Source organism: Doryrhamphus excisus, chromosome 7, assembly GCF_030265055.1.
Source record: "Doryrhamphus excisus isolate RoL2022-K1 chromosome 7, RoL_Dexc_1.0, whole genome shotgun sequence".
Classification (NCBI taxonomy): Eukaryota; Metazoa; Chordata; class Actinopteri; order Syngnathiformes; family Syngnathidae; genus Doryrhamphus; species Doryrhamphus excisus.
Genome location: NC_080472.1, coordinates 7,501 through 25,375, shown reverse-complemented (window position 1 = coordinate 25,375; position 17,875 = coordinate 7,501). Strand labels below are relative to the sequence as shown.

Here is a 17,875-nt window from a genome sequence, read left to right as displayed (position 1 = left end):
CCTCCCCACGTCTGTCCGCCCACCACTGAGGCCCCCGAGGGAACACATTTCCTGTGACACACACAAGCAAGAGTTGTATTTTTGTCTTAACCCTTAGATCAGGGGTCTCAAACTCAATTTACCTGGGGGGCCACTGGAGCTAGGGTCTGGGTGAGACTGGGCCGTATCAGGTTTAAAAAAAACAACAAAAAAAACGCATTTATTAAAAACAGAAAAATGAATGAACTTTGCTTTGTTTCCGATTTTCTACAAGAAAAGCTCTGATAAAACATTCCACTGTTCTCAAATATCTTAATTTTTATTTTTCTACACAAAATAAGATGAAAAATAAATAAACAAATCAAAATAAAGAAAACCAATCAATCAATAATAATTAAATATATAATAATAATAAAACGGCAAATAATAAAAACTTAAGAAACCACATATAGTTGGTGGGTAGACAAATTATTTTTTTCAGATTAAAATGAACAAAGCATTATTAGAGCCCTGTAGACATGACAAAACACGACTATAGTCACATTTATACTCTTTTTATTTACAACATATTGCGCAACTGCAGGGTCTTGAGACGCATGCTAACTCGCAAACTAGAGAGCTAGCGACCTAAACGGTAGCCTTCAAGTTATTTCCTTTCAACTTAAATAGCCAAAAACTTACCACTTCCACACGGATAGGGAGGATAACTATTAACAGTTATTTAACCTTTAACATGAACATTAATCAAACGTAATAATTTTTTCTGGGTACATGATACCATACAGCATCCATATGACACTTGCGCGGGCCGCACTAACATTAAACTTTCATATCAAGGCGGGGGCCTCAAACTAGTGTCCTGCGGGCCACATTTGGCCCGCGTGCCGCATGTTGGAGACCATTGCCTTAGATGCATAAGTGAGTCAAAAATGACCCGGTCATGTTGTTTTCTTGAAATATCTTTGTAATGAAATTTTTTTTATCATTTCATATTCCAGGTATTCCTCAAAAAACATGTTTTTGATATCACGCCATTCACATTTTTAACTTACCTTTTATACATTTTAAGAATTTTTAGTTTTTGTGTTACTACCCCAACCTTCCATAAGTGGGTCAAAAATGACCCGAAACCGCTTGGAACTTGGAGATCTGACCCCCGGAAGTCGCACTGCGTTCTCATCAGTTGTGTTTGCGTCTCTGTCTGGCGTGTTTTTTTTTGCGCCTGTGAGCATGTTGCATGCGGCATACTCAACCTGGGAGGGGGGGGTTAGCAAAGTTTCGAGCGAGCTAACAATCTCCAGCTGGGCTTTCTTCTGCTGATGGGGCAGATTACTGAGCTCATACTTCAGAGACCACACCCGATACAGAACCCGACTCGTTTCATTTGATTAAGCCGATTAGCACTTTTACAAAAGTAGACTCGTTAGCCAAGGACGTTATTTTAAAGGAAATTTTTGCTGCTACATGCTACATGCTACATGAACACAGATCTTCCTCTTTTCTGTGTGTTCTAAAGATACACAAACGGATTAAAAAAAACATATCTTAAAAATGCATGTAATGCAGTGCCCACTTATTTTTTTGGCATGCCCCCACCTAAGGGACAGACATATTTTGCCCCCCCCATTTGAAATACCACAGGGCTCTACGTTAAAAACAAAAATGACTTGCCCATGGGGAATCCTTAAGGTGAGAACTACTTGCCCGAACTTGCCCCATGTAAAATGAAAAGACTGCCATAATGATATCATATATGAATATATGCTGATAATTCATCAGATAATAGTACTGATGCATTGTATTTGGAGGAATGTCTGAAAATTTGTGGAGATGTATGTTAACATGGCAAGCCATGCTACCTTACACATGGTAGTCGTAGTAAGCAGTGATATTTAGAAGTTGTGCACCACAATGAAACATTTGACACATTTGTGTACTAGTAAAGTGTTTTTAATCCAGAAAAAATGCTCAATGGTCAAACAATAATTTGTGAAGCAAAGGTGAGAAAAATCCACAGAGAAATGGAAGCGCTAGGTTTTGTAGCTTGTGCAAATCAGCACTTGGTATTGGATCTAATCGGTGGTGTTTCATTGTGACCACTTCAAATTGTCACAGCAACGTGATTCACTCACCTTTGCCATCATTTGATTTGCTGCCGCTAATAAAATACTTGTTTAGGAGGCACTGTTTCATCACTTTTTGGTGTTTTCCTTCAGAAGTTGTTGAAGAATTAGACGATGTTGGCAGGGACGCCATAATAGATGTTTTCCTAGTAAAACGATCGCTGATTGGTTGATCGCGAACAAGAACGGGTGTGGGTAAAACGCGGATTGTGGATTACGGACCGCGGTCTAAATAAACGATTCTGATTGGTCCATTTCAAGATTTGCAAGGATTGGTTTGCAAATTACCACCGGAATTACGCAGTCCGTGTTTTACCAACACCCAACAAGAACCGCTTTAAAAAAAACTCTTGGCAGTACGGCATGCTAAAGTGTACTTGCCCGACGGGAATATTAATGATTGGATTTACTTGCCCGAATTTTGTTTTAACTTGCCCCGGGCCATCGGTACAACGTTATTGTCGAGCCCTGTACCACAGAAACTGTTAATATACATATATATATTTTTTTTTTAACTGTACAGACAGAACTTGAAACTGAAAGCAGGAAAATGCAACAAAATGGAGAGCATCGAGTCAAACTGTAAGTCGAGCCCCCCCGTCCCAGTTCCCCGCACCTTTAAAGCATTCCGACAAAACCTCGCTAGTGCTAACGCTTTTTGAAAGCTAGCTTTTTGAAAACTACATTTCAACAAACATTTCAATATTTTTGGCTTTTGTGTCAAATATGTCAATAAAAATGCTCATCCCTGGTTTATGGCGGTCCATTGGTTCCAAGTCCCGACCGTGGAAAAGTGAATTTTCTGCAAAGTAGGACTCAACATGAGTAAAGGGAATGTTTTCATTAAAGCCTACTGACGACTTTCCAAATAAGAAACATGAATTAACACCCCTGCCTGATGTATTTGTGGCGGGCCAGATTGATCTGTGGCGAGCCACCACAAATAAATGAATGCGTTTAAAAAAAAAAACAATTAAAAACCCAGTTTGGTTTGGTTTGAGTGACTTTGAGCGAGATGGGATGGGGTTGGGGGGGTGAGCATTAGAAAAAGGAACGCAAGGACAGAGTGAGAGAGAGAGTGATAGAGTGATGGAGGTCTATTTTTAGCTCAGTTTGCCGAAGAGGAGGAAAAGTCTGAAAGCACATCACATTCCATTTCGCTGTGCGGCACACAGGCGGCCACCCCAAAAAAAGGCCGTCAGTGAACGTACGCTACGCCCTATAGCTAACATGACATCACACATACGATACCATCCATGGCAGCCCCGGAAACACGTCTTTTCACGTGCTCTCTTCCCGACGTGCCGCTTTTTCTTTTCTTCAAATATTCCCATCATTCTTCCATCTTCCATTTCACATTTACATCCCGCTGGCTGTCACGGCACAGCCGTTATTTCCTCTGCAGGCTTTCTTCCGCTAAAAGTGTTTGCACTCTGAAACACAACAGTTGCCACAGCGGGGGTGTCCAAAGTGCAGCCCCGGGGCCTGCAGCACATTCTGAAAAAAAAAAAAAAAACAACAAAAAAACAGTGATTTTATATTAATAATAATTAAGTCCAAATATTAAGAGAAAAAAATCAGAACAAGAGTTGAAACATTCATTCATTTTTTCATTCAAACAACCATTCACACTCACATTCATACCTATGGACAATTTGGAGTCGCTAATTAACCTAGCATGTTTTTTGGAATGTGGGAGGAAACCGGAGTACCCGGAGAAAACCCACGCATGCACGGGGGGGAGGGGGGGGGGGCATGCAAACTCCACACAGAGATGGGCGAGGGTGGAATTGAACCCTGGTTTCCTAGCTGTGAGGTCTGCGCGCTAACCACTAGACCGCCGTGCCGCCCGAGAGTTGAAACAGTTGGGAAAAAAAACAGTTGTAATTCATTCATTCATTCATTTTCTACCGCTTATCCCCTCAAGGGTCGCGGGGGTGCTGGAGCCTATCCCAGCAATCACAGGGCACATGTAGACAAACAACCATTCACACTCACATTCATACCTATGGACAATTTGGAGTCGCTAATTAACCTAGCATGTTTTTGGAATGTGGGAGGAAACCGGAGTACCCGGAGAAAACCCACGCATGCACAGGGAGAACATGCAAACTCCACACAGAGATGGCCGAGGGTGGAATTGAACCCTGGTTTCCTAGCTGTGAGATGTGCAGTACTACTGAGAGTACTCCGGTTTCCTCCCACATTCCAAAAACATGCTAGGTTAATTAGCGACTCCAAATTGTCCATAGGTATGAATGTGAGTGTGAATGGTTGTTTGTCTATATGTGGCCTGTGATTGGCTGGCTCGCCCGAAGACCGCTGGGATAGGCTCCGGCACCTCTGTGACCCTCGTGAGGATAAGCGGTAAAAAATGTTAGAAAAAATATTTGATACATTTTAGGCCAAGTGGTTAGGACACAGTCCACACAGTTAGGAGACCCGAGTTCGATTCCACCTTCGGCCATCTCTGTGTGGAGTTTGCATGTTCTCCCCGTGGGTTTTCTCCGGGTACTCCGGTTTCCTCCCACATTCCAAAAAACATGCTAGGTTAATTAGCAACTCCAAATTGTCCATAGGTATGAATGTGAGTGTGAATGGTTGTTTGTCTATATGTGCCCTGTGATTGGCTGGCCACCAGTCCAGGGTGTACCCCGCCTCTCGCCCGAAGACAGCTGGGATAGGCTCCAGCACCCCCACGACCCTCGTGAGGAAAAAGCGGTAGAAAATTTTCTATTTTTTTATATTTACTTTCCTGTTGTTGCTGTACTAAAAGCATATCTTCTCTGATCTGGTCTTATCTTCTACGTAAAGGAGTTGACTTATCGCGCCATAATGGAGGGAATCTTGCACACCAGCGACATCATCCTGACATCCTGGCGTTCGCCTCCACCGTGCATGCAAAATGAATTATTGGAATCTAATCTAATCTTTTCCATGTTTTGTTTTTTCTGCAGCTTCGGACAACAGCCAGAGATTTCAGGAGACGTGTTTCGCCTTTGCATTAACGCCACAACAAGTCCAGCAGATCAGCGGTTCAATGTAAGAATGAAGGAGAAGCCGTCATATAAATGAACCACTGAGGGTGCTTTTTTTTTTTATCTGCTTGCTTCTTGGAATTCCAGGGACATCTCGGGGACCAAATGTGATTTCTCAGTTCAAGTCCAGTTGCGGTTTTGCCTGTCAGAGACCAGCTGTCCTCAGGAAGATCATTTTCCACCCAGTTTGTGTGTGAAAGTTAATGGGAAGCCATGTAACCTGCCGGTGAGAAACCATGACTCAAACACTCCCAAATGGACGTACAGTAAACCTCGGATATATCGGAAATTCGCGCACAACGGACAGATAAAAAAGAACCGATTTTTCTGTAATGCATTTCCAATAAAAATTCATTGCATATATCGGATTTTTTATAACGGATTTCGCCTATTTCGGACAAAATCTCCAGTCCAGTTCCAATGCATTTCCATTAAATTTCCCTCGCATATATCGGATGGCCGCATCGTGGCACTCTGATTCGCCGAATCGTGACAGGCCGCTATACGTCGTCATTTGCAGCGTTTGCAGCGTTGCCTGCGCGTCCAGGTACATTGGAAATATAGTCAAGGAAGTGCCTTTTTATAACGGATAAAATCCGATTTACGCATATACCGGATATAAATCCGATATATGCGTGAAACGAACATTTTCCGGTATACGCATATAACGGATTTCGCTTATATCGGACAAAACCAGTGGGAACAATTGAATCCGATATATCCGAGGTTTACTGTATTTGCTGTTAGATAACCACCACAGTCAGCACGCCTTATGATGGTTGCTATGACGATACCGATGCACACTTCTGCTGATTGCATAATACAGTACGTGACATGCATGATATGAACAAAAGAATACCGTACTATAGAACCCCGAAAAACTGATTCGTCCATAGATCATCATGACATGGATATTTAGTCCCACACGAGCAGAGTGGGGGGGGCAGCTGGGTGCGCTGCTGTCAGACACACTCTTTACAAGCAGCACATGTGCCGCCCTGGAGGTCAGAGGAACCAGGGTAGAGAGTGGGTGGGTGGAGCCACCCGGCATTGGCCCAGCAGGGTGCGTTTGCCATCTTCTCATGCCAGAATAGGAAGCAAGTGTCTCATAAGTACATCTACTGGTCACATTTGGTACTGCAGTTCAATAAATAAGAAATAAAAATGCAGTCCTGCAACTCATGTCACATGACCATCTATAATATAATATTTTTAAAACAAAGAAAAGGAAGCATAATGCAAATAAATACAATCAGTGGCTCAAATCTGTTTTCTCTAGATTTAGTGGGTGCAATAATTATTTTTAATAATTATTTGTATTAAATAATAATTTGTATTTTTAAATGTGTAACTAAATTATTTATTAAACTATTAATTAATTTAAAAATATAGCTTTGTATTTTGTCATTTTAAACTAAAGCACATCAGTGGCTCAAATCTGTTTTCTCTAGATTTAGTGGGTGCAATAATTATTTTTAATAATTATTTGTATTAAATAATAATTAGCATTTTAATTTTTTTTATTTAAAAATACAAAATAATTTAATTTAATAAATTATTAATTAAACTATGAATTAATTAAAAAAATGATTTTGTATTTTTAAATTTGTATTTTACATTTTTAACTAACTTATTAATTAAACTATTAATTATTTTTTTAAATGTGATTTTGTATTTTTTAAATAACATAAATAACAGAATATTTAGTTACGACTGGCAACATTTTAGTTTCTTTACCAAGCACATCTCCGCTCAAACAGTGATGCTAATATTACGCTAATACATCATTACAAAGTCTGAATTTAACATGTGCATTACATGTCATTACATGTACATTAAAATGCAGTCTAGGGCGGCTAATCCGTCACATGACCATCAATAATATAGTATTTTTAAAACAAAGAAAAGGAAGCATAATGCAAATAAATACAATCACTGGCTCAAATCTGTTTTTCTCTAGATTTAGTGGGTGCAATAATTATTTTTAATAATTATTTGTATTAAATAATAATTTGTATTTTTACATTTTCTATTTAAAAATTAAAAAAATAATAATTTAATAAATTATTAATTAAACTATTAATTATTTTTAAAAAATTCTCTCTTTGGAGGACAAGACATCATTAGTATCATGACAACGATTGACACTTGACACATCAGTACCTACCCCGTGAACAACGTGTCTGCTTCCCTGCGGGACAAAAATAAGCTCCTAACTACTGCATTCCTTGTTTGTTTTCAAAGCAAAAGTCACATTTGTAGTTGAACGGGTAACTGATTCTTTAGTCGGCTCGTTACGGGTGTTGGCAAACCTGCGTGACAGAACGCATGTACGCTTTAGCCCTGCATACATGGCTTTGAATGGCATCTATCTGCCGATCTCAACTTTTTTTTAGCGGAAATCATCCGATCGATCGATGTGAGCATCCCTAGTTTGGACCCATGATAGAAATCGAAGACATTGATACACTTTTTCCATGTAACTCAACAGGGTTATCTTCCTCCAACCAAAAACGGCGTTGAGCCCAAGCGGCCCAGCCGACCCATCAACATTACCTCACTGGTCAGATTGTCCACCACAGTTCCTAACACCATCGTGGTGTCCTGGACCGCTGAGATTGGAAGGGTAAGCGCCTTCGATGCACGTTTCGGTGCGTGATGTGTTCTTATGTACGATTCAAGCACCTTGTCTGCCTGTGGTTACACATGCAGCCATTCCACTCCTCCAAAAAAAAAAGCTAAAAGCTTTCTGTATCTCCAGAATTACTCCATGGCAGTGTACTTGGTGAAGCAGCAGTCATCCACAGTGCTCTTACAGAGGCTACGGGCCAAAGGCATACGGAACCCAGACCACTCCAGAGCACTCAGTAAGACGTCACTTCAACATCTGGAAGGTGTATGCAGTAAATACACAAGTACTGCTAGTTGTCAAGTTATGTGTTTCTCCTGGGGAGTCGTGCCTTCATTGGATCCAGACCCAAGCACAATAAGTGAATTTCTGTAAAGTAGGATTCAGTGGAACATTGTTGCCAGTATGGCAAAGAAAACCTGTTTTAAATACGGTATTTAACATTATTAGAGTCCTCAAGATATGAAATAACACCCCTATAGTCACCTTTACACACCTGTTACCCAATATAGTGGGCATAATAAGAGAAAATAACACACAGAAAACCAGTTTACCACCTTCTAAATATGCCTAACAATATTAGAGCCCTCTGGAAATGAAATAGCACCCCTATAGTCTCCTTTACACACCTGTTACCCAATATAGTAGACAAAATAAGACACAGAAAATCTGTTTACCACCTTCTAAATACGCCTAACATTATTAGAGCCCTCTGGAAATGAAATAGCACCCCTATAGTCACCTTTACACTCCTGTTACCCAATATAGTAGACACAATAAGGCAAAATACGACACAGAAAATCTGTTTACCACCTTCTAAATACACCTAACATTATTAGAGCTCTCTGGAAATGAAATAGCACCCCTATAGTCTAACACCTTCTAAATATGCCTCACATTATTAGAGCTCTCTGGAAATGAAATAGTACCCCTATAGTCACCTTTACACTCCTGTTACCCTTCTAAGTACGCTTGGTAACATTATTGGAACCCTCCAACCATGAAATAGCACCCCTATATTCACCTTTATACTCTTATACCGAGAAAATAAGACACAGAAAATCTGTTTACCACCTTCTAATTACGCTTGGTAACATTATTGGAGCCCTCTAGACATGAAATAGCACCCCTATAGTCACCTTTTCACTCCTATTACCCAATACAGTAGACATAATAAGAGAAAATAAAACACAGAAAATCTGTTTACCACCTTCTAAATACGCTTGGTAACATTATTAGAGCCCCGTAGACATGGAATAGCACCCCTATAGTCACCTTTCTACTCCTTTTAAATACGCTTAACATTATTGGAGCCCTCTAGCCATGGAATAGCACCCCTATAGTCACCTTTACACTCCTATTACCCAATATAGTAGACATAACAAGAGAAAATAAAACACAGAAAATCTGTTTACCACCTTCTAAATACGCTTGGTAACATTATTAGAGCCCTGTAGACATGGAATAGCACCCCTATAGTCACCTTTCTACTCCTATTTGCCAATGTAGTAGACATAATAAGAGTGTTGTTCTTCACTCGTGTGCTTGCTTGTGTTTTTGTCTTCGCTCCAGTCAAAGAGAAGCTAACAGCAGACCCGGACAGTGAAATCGCCACAACTAGCCTTCGTGTGTCGTTGCTCTGCCCGGTAAGCACCCCCCCCCCCAATCCTGGAATAATATACACTCTTGCCTCGGTTAACATCCGCCCCAGTTAGCGCGTATTTCGGTTAACATCCACAATTGGTTGTTGTTGAAATACTGTTGTTGAGATACCTGCATGTGCACAGAAAATCTGTTTACCACCTTCTAAATATGCCTAACATTATTAGAGCCCTCTGGAAATGAAATAGCACCCCTATAGTCACCTTTACACTCCTATTACCCAATATAGTAGACATAATAAGAGAAAATAAGTCACAAAAAATCTGTTTACCACCTTCTAAATACGCCTAACACTATTAGAGCTCTCTGGAAATGAAATAGCACCCCTATAGTCACCTTTACACTCCTGTTACCCTTCTAAATACGCTTGGTAACATTATTGGAGCCCTTCATCCATGAAATAGCACCCCTATAGTCACCTTTCCACTCCTATTACCCAATACAGTAGACATAATAAGAGAAAATAAAACACAGAAAATCTGTTTACTACCTTTTAAATACGCTTAACATTATTGGAGCTCTCTAGCCATGAAATAGCACCCCTATAGTCACCTTTCCACTCCTATTACCCAATACAGTAGACATAATAAGAGAAAATAAAACACAGAAAATCTGTTTACTACCTTTTAAATACGCTTAACATTATTGGAGCTCTCTAGCCATGAAATAGCACCCCTATAGTCACCTTTCCACTCCTATTACCCAATACAGTAGACATAATAAGAGAAAATAAAACACAGAAAATCTGTTTACTACCTTTTAAATACGCTTAACATTATTGGAGCTCTCTAGCCATGAAATAGCACCCCTATAGTCACCTTTCCACTCCTATTACCCAATATAGTAGACATAACAAGAGAAAATAAAACATAGAAAACCTGTTTACCACCTTCTAAATAATAATATACACTCTTGCCTCGGTTAACATTCGCCCCAGTTAGCGCGTATTTCGGTTAACATCCACAATTGGTTATTGTTGAAATACAGTTGTTGAGATACCTGCATGTGATTGCGCAATGCATTGTGGGGCACGGGCGCCATTTTAGGGCAACAGTGTTTGTTTACATCAGACTTGTGAAGTTGTAAATGTAGGCTGGAGCCCTCGTATAACGTTTACGTAGCTCGGGTCATGTGTGTGTGTGTTATGTGACGTGTTTACGCACCGCCGTGCAGCTCGGGAAGATGCGGCTGATGATTCCGTGCCGGGCGCTGACGTGCTCCCACCTGCAGTGCTTTGACGCCACGCTGTATATCCAAATGAACGAGAAGAAGCCCACCTGGGTGTGTCCTGTTTGCGACAAGAAGGCCCCCTATGAACACCTCATCATTGACGGGTAAGTACAAGTTTAAAAAAAAAAAAAACATTCTTCGCTAGAATATTCCATGATTGATTGATTTATGTTAGTTTTGTCACAGTGTTGTTTACATCTCATGTACTCTGTTGTAGTAGTAGTAGTAGTAGAAGTAGTAAGACACATTTGAATCTTCTCACGGTTCCTCAGGCTTTTTGTGGAGATCCTCAACAGCTGCACGGATTGCGACGAGATCCAGTTCAAGGAAGACGGCAACTGGGCCCCCATGAGGGCAAAAAAAGAAGTGCAAGAAGTCTCCTCTGCCTCCTTAAACAGCAGCCTGAACGGTAAGACGAAGGAGCGAAGGAGGCTCAACACAATATGCCTAACATTATTAGAGCTCCCTGGAAATGAACTAGCACCCCTATAGTCACCTTTACACTCCTGTTACCCAATATAGTAGACACAATAAGACAAAATAAGACGCAAAAAATCTGTTTACCACCTTCTAAATAAGCCTAACATTATTAGAGCTCTCTGGAAATGAAATAGCACCCCTATAGTCACCTTTACACTCCTGTTACCCAATATAGTAGACACAATAAGACAAAATAAGACGCAGAAAATCTGTTTACCACCTTCTAAATACACCTAACATTATTAGAGCTTTCTGGAAATGAAATAGCACCCCTATAGTCACCTTTACACTACTGTTACCCAATATAGTAGACAAAATAAGACGCAGAAAATCTGTTTACCACCTTCTAAATACGGCTAACATTATTAGAGCTCTCTGGAAATGAACTAGCACCCCTATAGTCACCTTTACACTCCTGTTACCCAATATAGTAGACACAATAAGACAAAATAAGACACAGAAAATATGTTTACCACCTTCTAAATATGCCTAACATTATTAGAGCTCCCTGGAAATGAACTAGCACCCCTATAGTCACCTTTACACTCCTGTTACCCAATATAGTAGAAAAAATAAGACGCAGAAAATCTGTTTACCACCTTCTAAATATGCCTAACATTATTAGAGCTCTCTGGAAATGAAATAGCACCCCTATAGTCACCTTTACACTCCTGTTACCCAATATAGCAGACACAATAAGACAAAATAAGACACAGAAAATCTGTTTACCACCTTCTAAATACGCCTAACATTATTAGAGCTCCCTGGAAATGAACTAGCACCCCTATAGTCACCTTTACACTCCTGTTACCCAATATAGTAGACACAATAAGACACAATAAGACAAAATAAGACGCAGAAAATCTGTTTACCACCTTCTAAATACGCCTAACATTATTAGAGCTCCCTGGAAATGAAATAGCACCCCTATAGTCTCCTTTACACTCCTGTTACCCAATAGAGTAGACACAATGAGACAAAATAAGACGCAGAAAATCTGTTTACCACCTTCTAAATACGCCTAACATTATTAGAGCTCTCTGGAAATGAACCAGCACCCCTATAGTCACCTTTACACTCCTGTTACCCAATATAGTAGACACAATAAGACAAAATAAGACACAGAAAATCTGTTTACCACCTTCTAAATATGCCTAACATTATTAGAGCTCTCTGGAAATGAAATAGCACCCCTATAGTCACCTTTACACTCCTGTTACCCAATATAGTAAACACAATAAGACGCAGAAAATCTGTTTACCACCTTCTAAATACGCCTAACATTATTAGAGCTCTCTGGAAATGACCTAGCACCCCTATAGTCACCTTTACACTCCTCTTACCCAATATAGTAGACAAAATAAGACAAAATAAGATGCAGAAAGTCTGTTCACCACCTTCTAAATACGCCTAACATTATTAGAGCTCTCTGGAAATGAACTAGCACCCCTATAGTCACCTTTACACTCCTGTTACCCAATATAGTAGACACAATAAGAGAAAATAAGACACAGAAAATCTGTTTACCACCTTCTAAATACGCCTAACATTATTAGAGCTCTCTGGAAATGAAATAGCACCCCTATAGTCACCTTTACACTTACCGATGACTCCGAAATCATGAATGAAGCACACCAGTCTGCCCGTGTTCCCGTGCAGGTCCATCATGTCTGACGTCCGCTAGCTCCGACCAGCAGGGCTACTCGTCCGCTAACCACAGCGACATCAGCAAGGACAAGAAAACGGCGGTGATAGACTTGACGTTAGACAGTTCCTCGGAAGACGAAGGACAGGACGCTCCGTCGCCACCGCCGCCGCCGCCATCGTCCCAGCCTACGCTTCCTCCTCCAGCCAAGCGAGCCTGTCCATCCATGTCCCCGACGTCGTCGCCCGTCCTCAACAAAGGGTCAGTGGTTCATAAGATTAGCACCACACTGCTTGGGTGGGTTTTGAGCATTTGGCATGAAGAACCAAACACGCTTTAGGATCTTCACTTCCTGGTGCCAGTTAGTCCAAATGCTGAGTCAGGTCTTTTTCTGCAGGGAAAACATAAAACCATGTGACAAGGGTGGGACCTAATCATGTCAATCATTAGTTTCAGACAAAATAAGGAAGATCATGTGCTTACAATTCAACATGTCCGAAAAGGAGGAGCACGAAGCAGAGCAGAGCTCCTCCATATCCAGTCCAGTTGCTCCTCTTCTTATAGTTTAGATTCCCCACGGAAGTAAATCACTTCCGAAGTTAATAAAGGGAATATTGTTGTAGTTAAAGCACAGACAAAAAGAACTCTTTATAACATTATTAGAGCCTTGTAGACATGAAATAACACCCCTATAGTCACCCTTACACTTGTATTATTTATTATTTCTGCCACATTGGCACATTGAGAAGGCCCAGCAAGCTAACCAGTTAGCTTAGAATTTTTTTTTTTTTTACTTAAGATGACAAAAACTTCCACACGCAACAGGAGGATAACGTCTTTTCTCCCCCCCCCCACCCCCCCGTCAGTGTGTTGAACCTGCACCACCAGGCCTCTCCTGTGAGCCGTGCTCCCAGCATGCCCGCTGTGGACGCTAGCTACATGCCTCCGGTGCCCCCGCTCATCCAGGACTATCGACCTTACTACCACGCCCCCGGTGACCTGCCAGGTAAACGCCAACGCAGGTCACGTGACGCCATTCTCGTGTTAACCACACCCTTTTCTGCTTCTTCTTCCGTTTTTTCTTTTTCAGATTTGAACTTCTTCTCTTTCCTGCAAGGTGACAATCATCAGGTACGTGTCACAGATATATGCCTTTATAATGATACCCTATTTTCCGGACTATAAGTCGCACTTTTTTTCATAGGTTGGCTGTTCCTGCGACTTATACCCCAGAGCGACTTATGAATGAATAAACACTGGACACCTTTTCTGTTCATGTCATAAGCATTGTGTTAGCATATGTTAGCATGTCCGCTATTCTTTTATTGTTAGAACTTGCCTTCCAAGAGGACGTAATGTCTGTTTTGGTCAAGTACTTTGTCAAATAAATTACCCGCAAAAAGTGCGACTTATACTCCAGTGCGACTTATGTATGATTTTTTTCTACCTACTGTATTTTCTGGACTATAAGTTGGTCCAGAGTGTAAGTCGCACAAGGCAAAAATGCAGAATTAGGTAGAAAAAACATAAGTCGCTCTGGAGTATAAGTCGCACAAGGCCAAAAATGCATAATAAGGTAGATAAAAACATACATAAGTCGCACTGGAGTATAAGTCGCACAAGGCCAAAAATTTATAATAAGGTAGAAAAAAACATACATAAGTCGCAGTGGAGTATAAGTCGCACAAGGCCAAAAATTTATAATAAGGTAGAAAAAAACATACATAAGTCGCACTGGAGTATAAGTCGCACAAGGCCAAAAATTTATAATAAGGTAGAAAAAAACATACGTAAGTCGCACTGGAGTATAAGTCGGTAAAAAAAAAACATACAGAAGTCGCACAAGGCCAAAAATGTATAATTAGGTAGAAAAAAACATAAGTCGCACTGGAGTATAAGTCACACAGGCCAAAAATGCATAATAAGGTAGAAAAAAAACATACATAAGTCGCACTGGAGTATAAGTCGCACAAGGCCAAAAATGCATAATAAGGTAGATAAAAACATACATAAGTTGCACTGGCGTATAAGTCGCACAAGGCCAAAAATGCATAATTAGGTAGAAAAAAACATAAGTCGCTCTGGAGTATAAGTCGCACAAGGCCAAAAATGCATAATAAGGTAGAAAAAAAACATACATAAGTCGCACAAGGCCAAAAATGCATAATAAGGTAGATAAAAACATACATAAGTAGCACTGGAGTATAAGTCGCACAAGGCCAAAAATGCATAATAAGGTAGAAAAAAAACATACATAAGTCGCACTGGAGTATAAGTCGCACAAGGCCAAAAATGCATAATAAGGCAGATAAAAACATACATAAGTCGCACTGGAGTATAAGTCGCACAAGGCCATAAATGCAGTATCGTTGACAACGCTAGTTTGAGCCGTCAAATGTGCCGCCATTAACGCTGTACCACTTCCTGTCTCCCAGCATTACAACATGGTCATGGCGGCAGCGGCGGCCGCCTCCACCTCGGACGACCACGAGCTGCTCCTCAACCGCTTCCTGCCCTACAGCACCACCGCCGCCTCGGCCTCATCCCAGCTGTTCCTGGATCAGTCGGGAGCCTCTTCGGCTTCGTCTTCGCTCACCGTCCCGACAAACGGCGCGGGCAACTCGGTCGTCAACAGCAGCAGCAGTAGCAGCAACCTCGTATCGTCCGCCAGCCTCCGCGACACGCACTCCTTATCCTCGCACACGCCGCACTCCCACGCAGGGGTGCTGGCCGCGCGGGGTAGCGCCGAGGCGGCGGCGGTGGCGGCTCTTTACGGCGGAATACCTGACATTATTTCGCTGGACTGACGCAAAGAACCCATTCCGAGACTTGCCGGATTGTAGCGCGGGACAAGCACCAAGGGAGTCTTTCCTCGCCGTACGAGCAGCGGTCTCGTACGGGTCGGCTGAGACTTCATCAGCACCGCCGCCGTCACGGAACCAACAAGCCAGAACACGCAACAGGAAGCTCTTTTTTTTTTTTTTATTACGAACACGAGGAGAGGCGGCGTGCCGAGAGAACAAAATCTATTTTCTTCTTTTACTTTTGTACGCGCCATCAGGGGGGGCACGGCCGCTTCCGTTGATGTTTTTAAGCGAGGACATCACACGCCGGGGTGTCACTTCCTGTCCGGTGCCGGTGTGTCCCATTTCCTTCCACAGTCGATTATTGCTTGAACGCAATATGCATTCCGTGGGGGAGGGGTCGCTTTCACTTCCTTTCAAGACTCGGTATTATAGCATTTACACGCGTTTCATCGTCACTTTATTTATATTTGTAAATTAATATTAAGAGCTGGAAGGATTTTTTTTTTATTATTATTATTATTAATGCCAAAAATAAGAAGGTACCTTGATGATGGTCACCCCCCCCCCCCCCCCCCCCCATTTACACTGCTCACAAAAAGACTTTCTGGATGTTCTAGAACTTCTTACAAGTGACCTTCATTCCGCCTTCTTGAAACCTTTGAATGCAACTTTCGAAGTCCAACTCTTCAAGTTTAATTTTGCCCTTCATCCATCACGAGGGTTGTGGGGGGTGCTGGAGCCTATCCCAGCTGTCTTCGGGCGAGAGAGGCGGGGTACATCCTGGACTGGTGGCCATGCAGCCAATCACAGGGCACATATAGACAAACAACCATTCACACTCACATTCATACCTATTTGGACAATTTGGAGTTGCTAATTAACCTAGCATGTTTTTTGGAATGTGGGAGGAAACCGGAGAAAAGCCACGCATACACGGGGAGAACATGCAAACTCCACACAGAGATAGCCGAGGGTGGGATTGAACTCGGGTCTTCTAGCTGTGAGGCTAACCACTTGAACACTGTGCAGCCACATTTGAAACTCATTCATTCATTCATTTTCTACTGCTTTTTCCTCACAAGGGTCGCAGAGGGGTGCTGGAGCCTATCCCAGCTGTCTTCGGGTGAGAGAGGCGGGGTACACCCTGGACTGGTGGCCAGCCAATCACAGGGCACATATAGACAAACAACCATTCACACTCACATTCATACCAATTTGGACAATTTGGAGTCGCTAATTAACCTAGCATGTTTTTTTTTGAATGTGTGAGGAAAAACCGGAGTACCCGGAAAAAAACCCACACATGCACCGCGGAGAACATGCAAACTCCACACAGAGATGGCCGAGGGTGGAATTGAACCCTGGTCTCCTAGCTGTGAGGTCTGCGCGCTAACCACTCGACCGCCGTGCCGCCCGAGATGTAAACAATCGCTCACTTTTCTGTGCCAGAGGCATCCACGACCCGGACCACATGGGATGCACCAATTTGTAATGGAATGAGTTAATGGAATGGCCACTCCAAATTGTCCATAGGTATGAATGTGAGTGTGAATGGTTGTTTGTCTATATGTGCCCTGTGATTGGCTGGCGACCAATCCAGGGTGTACCCCGCCTCTCTCGCCCGAAGACAGCTGGGATAGGCTCCAGCACCCCCCGTGACCCTTGTGAGGATAAGCGGTAGAAAATGAATGAAAGGTGTGTCCCATTACGCTGCCTCTTTTTTTTTTTTAGCTCTTTTTATATCTTTATAAAGCACAGACAAGTGAGTGATGTGTTTATATCTCACATATTCTAAAAGAACGTGCCAAGGCTTTGTTATCCATGTGTGTGGAAAGTAGTCCGGAAAAAATGGTGCGGTCCACTTTTCCGGGTCTCACAGTCAAACAACCAAAACAGATCCTGAAGAATCAGATCCAGGCCATGAGCACCCTTGCCCTACTTAGTACCCACTGGAAGAGATCCAAACCACTGGCATCAAGACAAGAAAGCTCCTTCGTCTGCACGGACGGATCCAAGTCCCGAGTCCGGCATCCTCAGGTGACACCCGGAAGCGAAAAGACAGGAAACCGAGGACGAGTGAGCGTCACCAGGAAACAGACCTTCAAGGTAAGTAGGAGGAGCCAGATAGGCCCTGCATGGCATGTACCACCGACACATTCACTTAGGCGGCTAACATGGGGACCAACCGAGGCCGGGGGTCGAACACGTGGGACAGACAGGATGGGGGGATATAGTGTACCGGATCATCCGTAGCAAACATGGACTCTTGTGTTGCGTTTGCG

General features: G+C 42.2%; 1 protein-coding gene across 2 annotated transcripts in view; it reads left to right on the top strand.

The window, feature by feature from the left end:
• The window catches only part of LOC131132060 (E3 SUMO-protein ligase PIAS1-like), a 47,814-nt gene that overhangs the window by 29,278 nt on the left and 661 nt on the right, over positions 1 to 17,875 (top strand). For both annotated transcript variants that reach the window (XM_058077251.1, XM_058077250.1), the window contains exons 3-13: positions 5,060 to 5,144; positions 5,228 to 5,366; positions 7,632 to 7,766; positions 7,902 to 8,007; positions 9,342 to 9,415; positions 10,605 to 10,765; positions 10,934 to 11,070; positions 12,801 to 13,047; positions 13,653 to 13,792; positions 13,877 to 13,917; positions 15,222 to 17,875. The exon at positions 15,222 to 17,875 is cut by the window's right edge and continues 661 nt beyond it. In XM_058077251.1, the coding sequence (XP_057933234.1) occupies positions 5,060 to 5,144; positions 5,228 to 5,366; positions 7,632 to 7,766; positions 7,902 to 8,007; positions 9,342 to 9,415; positions 10,605 to 10,765; positions 10,934 to 11,070; positions 12,801 to 13,047; positions 13,653 to 13,792; positions 13,877 to 13,917; positions 15,222 to 15,593 (1,637 nt within the window). In that variant the 3' untranslated portion in view covers positions 15,594 to 17,875. The remainder of the gene's footprint in view (positions 1 to 5,059; positions 5,145 to 5,227; positions 5,367 to 7,631; positions 7,767 to 7,901; positions 8,008 to 9,341; positions 9,416 to 10,604; positions 10,766 to 10,933; positions 11,071 to 12,800; positions 13,048 to 13,652; positions 13,793 to 13,876; positions 13,918 to 15,221) is intronic.